General features: G+C 38.4%; 1 protein-coding gene across 1 annotated transcript in view; it reads right to left on the bottom strand.

The window, feature by feature from the left end:
• Positions 1-985: 985 nt before the first annotated feature.
• The window catches only part of LOC115758354 (hemicentin-2), a gene marked incomplete at its 5' end in the record, with an annotated part of 108,191 nt that continues 96,552 nt past the window's right edge, over positions 986-12,624 (bottom strand). Inside the window, 2 exons of the mRNA XM_030698937.1 lie at positions 986-2,139; positions 10,183-10,551. Of these exons, the coding sequence (XP_030554797.1) occupies positions 1,958-2,139; positions 10,183-10,551 (551 nt within the window). The remainder of the gene's footprint in view (positions 2,140-10,182; positions 10,552-12,624) is intronic.

Raw genomic sequence — 12,624 nt, 5'->3', positions numbered from 1 at the left:
GCATACAAAGATTGTAAGTTAGTTTTTTTTTTTGGAAATATATTTTTAATGGATTTTTGTTTTGTTTTTGAAATTAAAATAGATGTTTTTACTTATTTACAAATAATAAGTCGATGTATATATGTTTTGTGTATATATAATGCTCGCATTTGCAGTGTATAATTTATATTTAATAAAGATTCTTCAAGGGATGTTCGCACGTGATGCGGTTTTTGTTTTTTTGTTTATTTATTATTTTTCTTTATTTTTAATTTTGTTGTGGCATTTGCTTTTAAACATGTTTCGCTTAATTAATTAGCTTACTAGTTAAATTCATGTTGAAATTGTTTAAAATTAACTACAATTTATATTTAAGTTTTGCTGCACGCTGCTTATTTACTTTGTATATCAAGTAAATATATACAAATTACACATGTATTTACAATTAATTCTTAGCTACAAAAAACGTTCTCTCTGCCTTTCTCTCCTTCATTCATTTTCTGCATTTCGTGTGCCAGCGTCAAAAAGTTGCAAAAACAAACAACGAAAAATATCGAACAACACGCGTTTCAAAACAGTTATAAAAAATGTAAGCACTAATTTCAATATATATAAAAATATATTTCTATAACTTAATGTATGTTAATAGCTTTTATTTTTTGATGTGTTTTTTTTAAAAAGTATATAAAATATAAATTTTGAATTTTAACAGAAAGCTCCGAGAACAAAACAAAATGAGTTTTTATAATTTTTTAAATTAATTTAAAGTTGTCAAGCTGCACAGTTGTTGGTTGTTTTTTATTACTTTTTAATTTTTTATTAAGTTTTTGAATTATTTGTAATAATTTTTGTAAAGTTTTTCTTGTTTATGATTTACTTAAAGCAATATTTTATTTTGTAATTCGAGTTTCTTTTTGTTTTTTTTTTTTCGTTTTAGTTAAAATATTAAAATTAATGTTTAATGTAAATTAATTTATATTTTTTGTGGCAGGTCGTACTGTTTTTTTTTTTTTTTTTTTATTTTCATATAATATTTTTTATATTTAACTAAAACATGCGTTGGAAATGCTTTTGAAGTTGTACTTTGAGGCTGAGCGTCAGCTAAAACAGCTGCAAAGTAGGCGATAAAATGGATTCGCATGGTAAACTTTTATAGCCCACTCAGAAGCGCTTCAAGTCAAAGCAACAATTCGCGGCCACAATTCTTAAATGATTAATTCTTATATGCTACGGTGAACGGTTGCGAAAAACACGTGAGATATATTTTTTTTGTTTTCTATATATATTTTTTTTCCTTTTTTTGAAATATGCTCATTTCAACATTTGATGCCTTAAAAGTAAGTTTCGTACCGTTTCTTGCGAATGCGACTGGGACCTGATAGCATAGGTTTTACTGTACTTAACTGCTCTATATAAGTAAGTAGCTCGTATTTAACATTTAGTGCATGTATAAGTGTGTGGGAGGCTGTGTGAGTGTGTGTGTGTGTGTGTGTGTGTCAACAAAGTGCTGCCACGACCTTAACTAGAGCTGTTTTGATAATGAGAAACTCGATGCCTTAACTATCGAAATATCGTATCGTATCATATCATATCATATATATATATGTATATCAATTCGTTGCCAATAAAACTCAACACACGTACCCTCAACTAAACTAGCATTTATCGTTATCGCATTCTTTTCTTTTGTTATCGAATTATCATACCTTCTTATATAAACAACAAAAATTCTATATATCAAAAAAATTCAAAAATGGCCACTTCTCAAATTGAGTAAAAATTAAGTAAATAAAATTGAGATTTCGTTGTAATGCTGATGGGGATTTTGTTTTTACCTTTGCATGATGTTGTATGATGATGGTGCATGATGTGGGATGAGGGGTGTGTATGGGTCTTGTATAGTTAGATAAAAGTGCCTGTTCTTGTTGTTGTTGCTGTTGCTTTAGCCGTTTTCATTATTGTGTATCCGAGAGTTAGCTTAGACAATAATTTCGCGTATGACACGACGATTTCGAGCATTGGGCGTTGTCGAGTATTCGCCCTCGAAACTGTCATCGTAGCCGAGGGACATGTGCTGTTGGGGCGGCAGCACCTCATCCTGTTCCATGTGCTCCATGTTGTAGGGGTTCGGCAGCCCGCTTACGTCGTGATATGGTGAATCTGCAACGAAATTGTTCAAAATTAGTTTCAAGAACTGACCAAAAACTTAAGACTCATGCGCAAACAATTAAAAACAAAGCCAAACCGAACACAGATAAAAAATTATACAACAAAATTATACATTGTATATATATATAAATATATAGGCTAATCAAATACTGTATTGTTGTTGTTGTTGGTATAAACAAACACACGATGAACTGAACTGTGGGCGGCTGTGTGGGCGTGTCTGTGTTTAAGGGACATGTAGCAAAAACTTCAACAGGCAAAAATGAAAGTTAGCAAAAAAAAAATGCTTTTTTGGTAAGTGGAACTCAAAATTCTTGAACATCATCATGGGCATCATTGCGCAAGGATTCACTGGCGTGTCCTTGGCATTAACTTACTTCAGCCTGCGCGCTCCGTTAGAGCGTAACATCCTGAATGATGTCCGCTGTGCGTAGAATTTATTAATTTAATGGTATTTGTTAATTTTATTTTTATTATATATATATATATATACATTTTTTTTTTTGATGAGTTTTTGATGTGAGACAAAGTGGCAAAGACATGTGTGTGAGAAGAGAGAAAGCCAAATGGTTAGCGAAATTTGTTCGATTTGCATAGCTTAACTTAGTTCTAAAAGGCAGCTGTGTGTGTGTGTATGTGTGTGCTTACAGACCTAAAATGATTTCAAACACACGCTCAGTTTGCAAACAGATTGTTTGGTCAATCCATATATGGCGTATACTTAATACCGCAATGAAGAACATTCATAAATTATATTAGAGTATTCGTCAGATCCTTATCGAGTTTAAATTTGCAGCTTCTTATTGCTTAAAACATTTTAACCTTTGCTAATTGAAAGATAAAACTGTCCACAAACAAATGCAAATTTTATTCAAAGAATGTAGATGATGGACTTGTTTTTAAGCCCTAGTCTTTTGTCTAATCATGTTCAATTCTTATATATTTGGCTTAAGCATACACACTTTCTCTTTAAATGATCTCTTGTTGTGGAAGGTTTATTCTTTCTTTATAGAAGGGAACTAGGGAATGCAGCGCTGTTTAAGGTCTGTTAGGCAACATCTCGTTGTTAAGCTCAGATTAATAGGCATCAAATTTATGCGCTTTTTTTTAAAAGAATTGGTGAAGAACTGAGAAATGCCGTATAAAAATAATATGTAAATCTTAAATAGCAAAGATTCAGTACTTATCAGATAATTCGAAGGGTCTTTCTAGATTAAAGACCTTTGAGTAATCTGATAAGTTTTTTTTCTATACTTAATTTTTTGGGCATTGTTTCTCCAAGCAAATGAAGTTTAATAATTGAAACAAAGAACTTTTTTAAAAAAGGAACTTTTGCAGCGGTTGGGGTTTTGCATAAGCAGCTTTTTACTTTTTCTTTTTGATTGCAGCTTAAATTGTCAGCTGACCGCCTTTTACAATAGTTGTCGCATGCCGCATGCTGCATGTTGCATGTTGGGTTGACTAGCTACGGACAATTCATTAATTTGCCAGCTGACTGAGTGCTGCGACGGCGGCTTTGCTGGTGGCTGCTAACGAGCATCGGCTGTTAAAAAATTAATTACAGCTCGACGTTCGAGTGGTTGTTGTTGCAACAATTGCAAATTGCAATTGAATGTCAACATTGGGCAGTCAGTGCCTGCGGCAGCTCAAAATTAATTTTCTGTCCGCGGGTCCTTGCAAAGTGCAGCTGCAATATGCCGCAGGCTGTTGACCGTAAGCAGAACGCGGCGCTCCCCCACCCTACTCTCTCCCTCCACCTCTCTCTGCCTGAGATAGCAGTCCCGACACATGTGTAAACAGCGCATTGATTTTGAATCACAACAGCTAGCCAGGATGAGAACGGAGCGCCAAAAACCGTCGAATACATCTTTGTCTGCAAATTGTTGCATACTTAAGAGAACGGCTGTCCTGAAAAGTCCCTTGCTCAACTGTAAATGCCACCCGCTGTGGCAAGGCCAAATAATCGCCGTCAAAAGATTTGCCAAAATATCGTAGAAGATCTCTGGCCTGGCTGGGCGCCTGGCATTGTGTGCCAAATCGTTGGAAAATTTATTAGAATTTGAATTTCAAAATCGAAATCGCCGCATTGCAAAGTGTTACGGTTCACCTAGCTCCCGCCCTCTCGCACTCTCTTGGCTTTTCTCTGCATCACTTTTGCCAAATACCAATGCGTGCCAGCATGCGCCCCGCTAGCCCCGTTCTAACCACTCGCATGGCGCATACAAATATAAAACGGTAAATCCTTTTTAACAACTGCTCTTTAACATGCTCAAACCGTCCCCGCCCCATTCCCTCTTTTTGCAGCGGCGTGCGAAAACTTCTAAGCGCGTTTTTGTCGCCCATTCTGCACGGCTTTCGGCATCTGCATAAACTTGACCCAAAAAAGAAGCAACCCCGGCGAAGAAAAACGAATGCTGGGGAAAAAAGCAGGGCAAAAAGTCAGCCAAAGTAAAAAGCGAATCCGCTTTTCGTTTCAATGTTTTTCTTTTCTTGCCTCCCTTTTTTTTGTATAAGAATTTTCTTTACATTTTCCAACTCTTTTGGATTTCCCTTTCGTTTTTTTGTTGTTGTTTTGTTCTCCATCGTATTTTATGGCCAATACGTGAGCTGTGCGTATTATGCGCATAACTTTATGCATGCCACGCCTATCTAGACAACGCCCACACATAGAGGTGGGCTTCAGTCGACTACTTTTTGCTGCTTTTCAATTTGCCCGTCCTTGAGTTGAGCTCTGCAATCGGATCCAGTTGAAACAACTTAATCGTTTTTGCGTTAAGCATACGATCTGTTTGCCTACTTCGACATGCCCTGTAAATCATTCAAATGGGGTATATGCAGCTAATTTGTCGGTAGGGCACTCTCGCCTGAACAAAAATCAAATTAAATCAGGGTAAAGTAAGTTTATGATCACAATACGAGTTAGCTGTCTCTAGACAGGCTATCTCTTTTAGGGTCTTAATCAGTAAAATTCTTTCCACTGCATAACTAACGATTTACTATAAAGAACAGGGCAGCCAGCAGCACAGCATCTCGTTGATATTGCCAAAGTACAGGATATCATCTGGTTGAGCTCTCTCAGCTGAATGAAAATCCGAATTTGTAGCATTATTGAATACATTTAGAGGGTATCTTTTAGCTTAGCTACATGGTTCTTACTCAAAATGTTTTTTTCTCGTTCTGTTTGGCCTTTTCATGCAAATTTTTTTGCCCCGAGGGGCGGCCTGTCTCTCTGTTGCTGGACTCTAAGCTCGTAATAACCCATTTTTTAGTAAATTTCCCAAAAAATGTCGAAAGTAAACAAATTGCAGCCGAGTTTATCCACAAAACAAACACACACCGAAACACACACGCGCGTACACACACAGATAGAACAGTCGCTTATCATTGTTGCCCCCCGCCATTTACTTTCTCACAAATCCACTTAGTGTGTGTTTAGTGCTATGCCTGGCAGTTGCCTCCTGCAGCAGCAACAGCAGCAGCTACTTGCCACACAGTCTCGACTCTCGAGTCTTTCGCCGACTCATGATTTATGCGACTCGACGCAGATACCCCTGGCAAATGCTAGAGGGAAGGGAGAGGGGGCTGCACTGGGCAGCGATGTGATTTTATGGCGCTTTGAATAAGTTGTGCGTCATTCGAAGGCAACATTTATTGGCTGGCCTAAAAGTAAGCTGCACTATTTTACGGCCCACTATCAAGAGTGGAAAGTGTGGCACAACTTGAGCGTAGCGGCAAAGCAAATACATCTCTTAAGCTCATAAAGTCAAGAGTTATTGGCCATCCGATTAACCAGATTATAGGCTTAACTCTTTTCAAAGTATTTCAATGTCTTCTTTACGCGTTTTAATACCTTGTCTGATGGCTACTTTGCGAGTTTCTATGTGATGTATAAATAGATATCTTTCGTTGATTTTTAGGAAGTATTTTTTATATGACGCCCAGCAGCAGACGGCGAAAGACTTCAGCAAAATTTTCAGCTGTTTTCTGAATACTTTTCAAAATAGACGCTCTTCAAAATAAACTTTGTAAAATATATCTATACATATATATATAAAAGCATTATAACATTGCACAACTAACCTGTGTATTAGCAAATATATCCCAACGAAAACTATTCTCTTTAGTTTTCTTTATATAAGCCAGCAGGATTCATACAATATAAGACACATTCCATCAGGAATCTTGTTTTGAAATTTATATTACATAGAATTGTTATTCCACAGCGACAAAAAATCTGAATGCATACTCAAATGTGTCGCACAATCTATGCAAGCACACATCCTTTAACTCAATCACAGATCAGAAATTCTTTTGTTTTGCCAGATTTTAAACAAAATATTACTGCATTTCAACCGAAACGAAACAAACAGGGGAGAGAGAGGCAGAAAGAGAGAGACAGACTAAGAGAGAGAGATGTGTAATAGAAACTCTCGAAAAACTGTGTTTTTATAAGAAAATCTTTGCTTGTTGAGCTCTGTGTGAAATCTCTTTAAAACTTTATGCTGATAGCTTGCAAGTGTTGGCTAACGTCACAATTGGCAGAGCATAGGAGAGATTTATGCTTGGATATTGTTAAACTCTGGAAATTTCATATTTGTTGAGTAGCCTACGAAATAGTTATAGAAAAACTTTGCTTCATTCAAAGCTTCAATTTATAATTGTTTTTGGAATATTAAATTATTTTTAGACGTGAAATAATTAAATAAATGTTAATATATTTTTAAATATTTCTCATACAGCTTTTAGCTTTAAGTTTGTTAGGCACATAATACCAAAAAAAATATTATTATTATCCTTTGGGAAATATCTTTCCATCTGTTTTTTATCTCATTTTTAATCCCCTTTTCTCGTTCTCTCCTTCTCTTTCTCACTCTCTTGTGCTTCGCTGATTTAATGATGAATTAAGCTTCATGTGCGAAAATGCGCCAGTAACTTACACAAAAGTCTGCATAATCAATCAGTTCTACCCGCTACCCTTTTACCACCTCCCACCCCGGCAACAACCGACGGCCCCTTCTCTACAAAAATAATACAAGAAAACCGAAAACATTTTTTGCTTACGTCGCATTTGCCGCCTTTTGCTGCCGCAGAGACTTACTTCCGCCTGCTGGGCAGCACACCACCCACTACCCCTCGACATCCCCTCCCTCCACCCACTACCTAACACTTGATGCGGCAGCAGCAGCTGCTGTTGCAGTGCCACAAAAGTCAGTTCAGCTCAGCTGCAGCTTTGCAGCTTCAGTTGGCAAGTGTAAAAGCTTTTAAACATGTTTCCACACACTCACTCACACACACACACACACACACACACGTTTTCACCCACACACACACACATAGTCACACACAGTTGTGCATAAGCTGACACATCAATGTAATGAAGATGTATTTGCATATTGTAGCACTGTCAATGTCCCTACACACTCCAACCCAAAACCCTCATGCTACAACTCACCCCCCCACAGCACACAATCTCCTACTCCCGTCCCACCTACGGACACAGCTTTTAGTTGCTTTGCTTTTGACGGCACTCGTGGGGCGTTTCCTGCTGTTGTTGTTGCTGTTTCTGGCTGCATTTTATTGACATGCATGTGGCTGTGTGCGTGTAGGAGTCTGTGTGTGCGTAAGTATGTGTGCGGACAACTGGGACGCTTATATGGCAGTGTGACATTTGCGAAATGTTGTTCTTGTTGTTGCCCCGATTTCTTAGTTTGGCGCACAACAAATTTTTAACCGCCGAGTGGGCGGCTGACCTGACAATGGGGAGGCGTGGTCAGTGTTTTGTTATGCAACATCAGCCGCAAAGTTGTTGTATTTGCGATACGTACACACGCACGAACGCACATAATAAATACAGAAAGAGAGAGAGAGAGAGAGAAAGAGGGAGAGAGAGAGAGAGAGAGAAAGAGAGCGAGAGAGAGCGAGAGAAACACACGCATTACAAATAACAAAATTTCAAGCGTGGACGCCAAAGCAATAACAACAACAATAAGATCAACACTTGCCACATCCTGTTTCGGCCTGCCGCAGGGACGCCGGGCAATAAAAACCCGCAACATAATACAAAAAAAAGTCAATTTTTTTTATATATACTTTTCGGGGGTGCTCGCTCATAAACCGTAAAGATAACACAAATACCGCACACACTCGGTTCACACACACATACGCCCCGCGGCCGTCCGATTGCAGTCAGTGTTCGTTTTGGCCCTTGTGTTTGATACCCTGTACTCATCAAGCGCTCAACAGAAGGGTATAGCAATTTGCAGATATAAATGTTGTATACAGTATGTTAAGGCTAATTTTGTCCGCATCTCAAAAGATTTACCACCCATTTTTCGACAGACAGAGAAACCTACGAAAGAGTTTAAAGGCAATCGCAGAAAAACAAATATTATTCAAAAGTTTTTCAAGAATTTTCGAACTTTGAGAGATTTGTGGTACATATATACATACGTACATTTTATATGCATATCTATTTTTATATTTATATATTTTTAATATCTTTCCTTTAACTATTTTCTTAATCCTTCCATTTTCATACAATTTAATGGGTATCTGTTAGTTGCGCAGCATTTGCTTCCTTTTTTGTTTTGCTTGTTTTAGCCAGAACATTTCGATTTCTCGCTTCGTTTTTTATTATTTAATATTTTGAAACACTTGCGGTCTTATTGGCAGTACAACAATATAATACGCACACACAAACACACACACACACTGAGCAAAAGAGAGCTTCAAAAATTGTTGTTGCTTTTGCTTCGCTGAACTTTAGGCAAAAGTTGGCAAAGACTTTAAGCCGAAACCGTCAGATGTGCAGCAGACAGAAAAGAGCCAAAGAACCTAAAGGAACCTATCGCTAAAGCCTATTGCTGTGTCATGCTTTTGGATGGCGGTCTGCGTTGGGGGCGTGGCAGGAAAACACACACACACACAGTTAGACGCACATACATAATTAGCATGAGCCCGAGCAGGCGAGCCGGGTCGACGTCGGTGATATCCGAGTGCTTAACTTGTCATAACTGAAAGTCCGAGTGCAAACACACCCACACACACAACACACATTTACATCCAAACAACACAGCACAACACACAAAACATAGTGGGTAAGTTAGACAGGCCAGGCAAGCCGAGAGGCGACCCTTAGCCAGTTACTAGCATCCCCGCTGCAGCCACACCCCTTTTGCATGTTGTCCTACTCCAACTTTTAAGTTTGGAACTTTGGAAAGCAGTTGGTAGATAGCTCGACCCCTGTGCTTAATGTGTCATAAGTAGAACTGGGAGCGATGAAAGTTGTCAGATTTGTTTGCTCCTCTCCTTTTTTTCTTTCCTGGTTGAGCTTACCTCGTCAGACAGCTTGTGCATATTATAGGGAGTCTTTGCAGTTTACTTGGCAGATCTTTCTTTTCTAACAATACATATTCGGTATCCTCTACTCTATTTCTTGACTAATATAGAATATGAGTTATAATAAAGGAATCTGCAACGCAATGGTTATTCGGGAATAATACTGGTTAAACTTTAGGTTTCATTTAATTTTGTTCTCTCTGTGCAACTATATTTTATTCACATTGTAAAGCACTTTTTCAATGGATTTATTTTTCTATATTTATATCTATTTCTTTATATATATAACTTTCTCCCTGTGAATCCTTCTTTGAATTCTTCGCTCTCTCATTAGTGATCTATTTTGATATATGCCTCTCTATCTCTCTCTCTCGATCTATATCCATTGATCACTATATATACTCTCATTATCTTTCTCTCTCTATCATTCTATTTATTGTTTCCATTATTTTCATCCTCAGATCTATCAGACTATCAATCAGTTTTTTTAATATTTTTTCTGTTCTATATATTAATTCAACCTAAACTTACTTTAAAGATCAAGCGCTATTGAAATTCAAATTAACTCAAGTTTCCATCAATTTCACAACTCATCAAATTCTTTCCAACCTCACTTATCGCGCTTTCCACGCAATTTCTTTGTATCGATAACAATATGATACTTAAAAACGATAGATGCTTTTATCGATCACTTACCTAAATGTTGATCGACACGTTTCTTGGGCTTCTGTACCGATGCATAGGGATCACTGCAGTAGTCCTGCCGGGACGGATTTTGACTGTTGCGCAAATTATGATATTCGTCGCCCACCTGGCTGGGCGTGGCCGTCAAATGTGGATATGGTGCATAATCATCGACAGCCCCATAGCCGCCATGCGTGAGCGGATCGTAGCCATAGGTGGGCTGCTGCTCTACATACTGATTGTGTGGCGCCTGGACGAGTGTCTGTTGATTTCCAACCGCAGCCGCGGACATTTTTACCTGCCAGAGCGAGTCCTGTGAGTTGACGCTGCCGCCATTATTCGAATTGGAATAATTGTTCTCCATGTAGCCCATGTTGACCCCTGTAAAAATGAATGAAGAAAAAACGAAAAATTCAATTGGGGTAAAATGCTGTAAAAACTGAACTCGAACAAGTGTCGCATAAATCTGCCACAGCATCGCTTGGCTGACAGATAGATTTCTGGCGCCAGGCCAAATAAAATGCTTAATAAATAAAATTCACAGTTCAATGCAATCAGCGCGATAAAAAAGAGAAAGTTTCTTTTACAGCTTTATATTGATTAGCACACAAAAATGATAGCCGAGTAAAAATAAAATAAATAAAATGAATTTATTAGCTGGGCGAATCAACAAGGCGTTATTAATTGTTCAAAAACATATTGCGCATACGCCACTTAAGACTCACAAACCTATGCGGAGCACTGTCACGACTCGCCCCACCCCTTCGCAGTCATCACTCCCCTTTCAGCTGCCTCTCCAGTGGAGCTGCCTTTTGTAGTTCTGAGAAAGTTTGTTGACAAATTTTTTACGAGCTACGCGAAACAGTATCAAAGCAGGAGCCGCTCTCAATGGGCGAAGGTCCTTGTGTCCTTCTGGTGCTTGTTACGCGCCAGAACAAAGGCGTTGACAAGCAGCAATGCGCCTTGTTACAGGACCTGCCCGCACGCCTGTCTTTCGCTGCTTTCATCCCATGCAGCAGCTCGTTACTTTGCCGGGCTGCCTGCCTGTGCGTGCGCCTTTGTTGCTCGCATTTATTATTATTTTTATATCGTGATAAATCACTCATAAATATTAAACGCACGCTTGCCAAGGAGTACAAAAAAGAAAAAAAAATACAAGGAAAACTTTTTGAATTTTGAGTCGAAAACCGAATAATTGGCCATTGTTCTGAATAACGTTATCACCAGCATTTCGCCTAGTATAGTTAAAATTTAAACCTTAAAAAACGTAGCTCAGTTTTCTCTGTTTTAATGGGCGACGTTTTAAGAGCACAAATTTCAAAAGCATAAAGTTGGGTTATCATTTTGATAACTTTTCAAAGGTTAAGCATGACCACAAATTGGCGAATTGCAGGCGAAATCGTTTTATGAGCTCATGTTTGTTGACGTGCGCCACAATTTAACGACAATTTGTGTGTTTTGTTAGCCAAAAACCAAAAGACATGCAAATATACCATATATACATATATACGGAGTGTTCAAGTGTTGGACTGTTCCATTGCCAGCTGTTTCACGTTTCGTGTGCCATTTCCAGATTGCGTGTCGTTTTGCCGCTTTTTATGCGACATGGTGGGCGTGATAATTTTTATGATTAGCCATAAAACTAAAAACAGTAATAATATTAACTTCATTTTCATTTTCCATTCCCGAGAGCTCTCCGCTTCTTCTACTTTAACGTTCTTTGCATACATTTCCAGTTGTAATTTTATGCGATATTTCGCTGCTTGTGTTCTATAAGGCATAAAGCCCACAGAGCAGGCAACCAAAAAAAAAAAAAAATAAATAAATAATAAACTTTTCAATTTGATAAGCATCAAATCTGTTTGGCACAACTTTTGATTGCGCAAGTTTTCGGTTTGAATGGGCCCCAAAAATATTTGTGGACAACAAATTACAAATACAAAATAACAAATTCTGCCCAAAAATCTACTGTATACAGGAATTTTAATGCATTTCCATTGTTATGCGGCAAAGTGGTTGTAGGCGCGAGCGGTGGGGTGTGTCGGGCAACGAGATGGGGAGAAATTTGTGTTGCCTACTTTTGCCGCGACGCGCAATTAAGGTTTAGTCGAAAAGTTTGCACATTGATTTGTGCAAATAACTGTTTTTTGGTGGCATAGTTTACAAAACACAGCCACGGCCACGCCCACAAGCAGTGGGTCAGTGGGCGGCTGGGCTTATTAATCTCGCCACAAGCTGCTCAAGTGTCTCTCGCTGGCAGTTCGGCTGCCTGAAATTCTTTTCACGTTAACGACTCTCGGCCAAGTGGCAAAGTTGCAATTGCCCCACGCCGCAGCCCGTGCCGCTAATTCACTCTCTAGACAAAGTTTTCAACCGGAAGCGCTTATAATTATGCAACATTTTTGTGCAGCAGAAGCAACGAGAGGCTGAGGCAGCCGCACAATAAAAACAGTT

Source organism: Drosophila novamexicana, unplaced genomic scaffold (genome assembly GCF_003285875.2).
Source record: "Drosophila novamexicana strain 15010-1031.04,08,12 unplaced genomic scaffold, DnovRS2.1 tig00000193-arrow-pilon, whole genome shotgun sequence".
Classification (NCBI taxonomy): Eukaryota; Metazoa; Arthropoda; class Insecta; order Diptera; family Drosophilidae; genus Drosophila; species Drosophila novamexicana.
The sequence above is the reverse complement of the archived record's forward strand: the minus strand, read 5'-3'. Positions and strand labels throughout refer to the sequence as shown.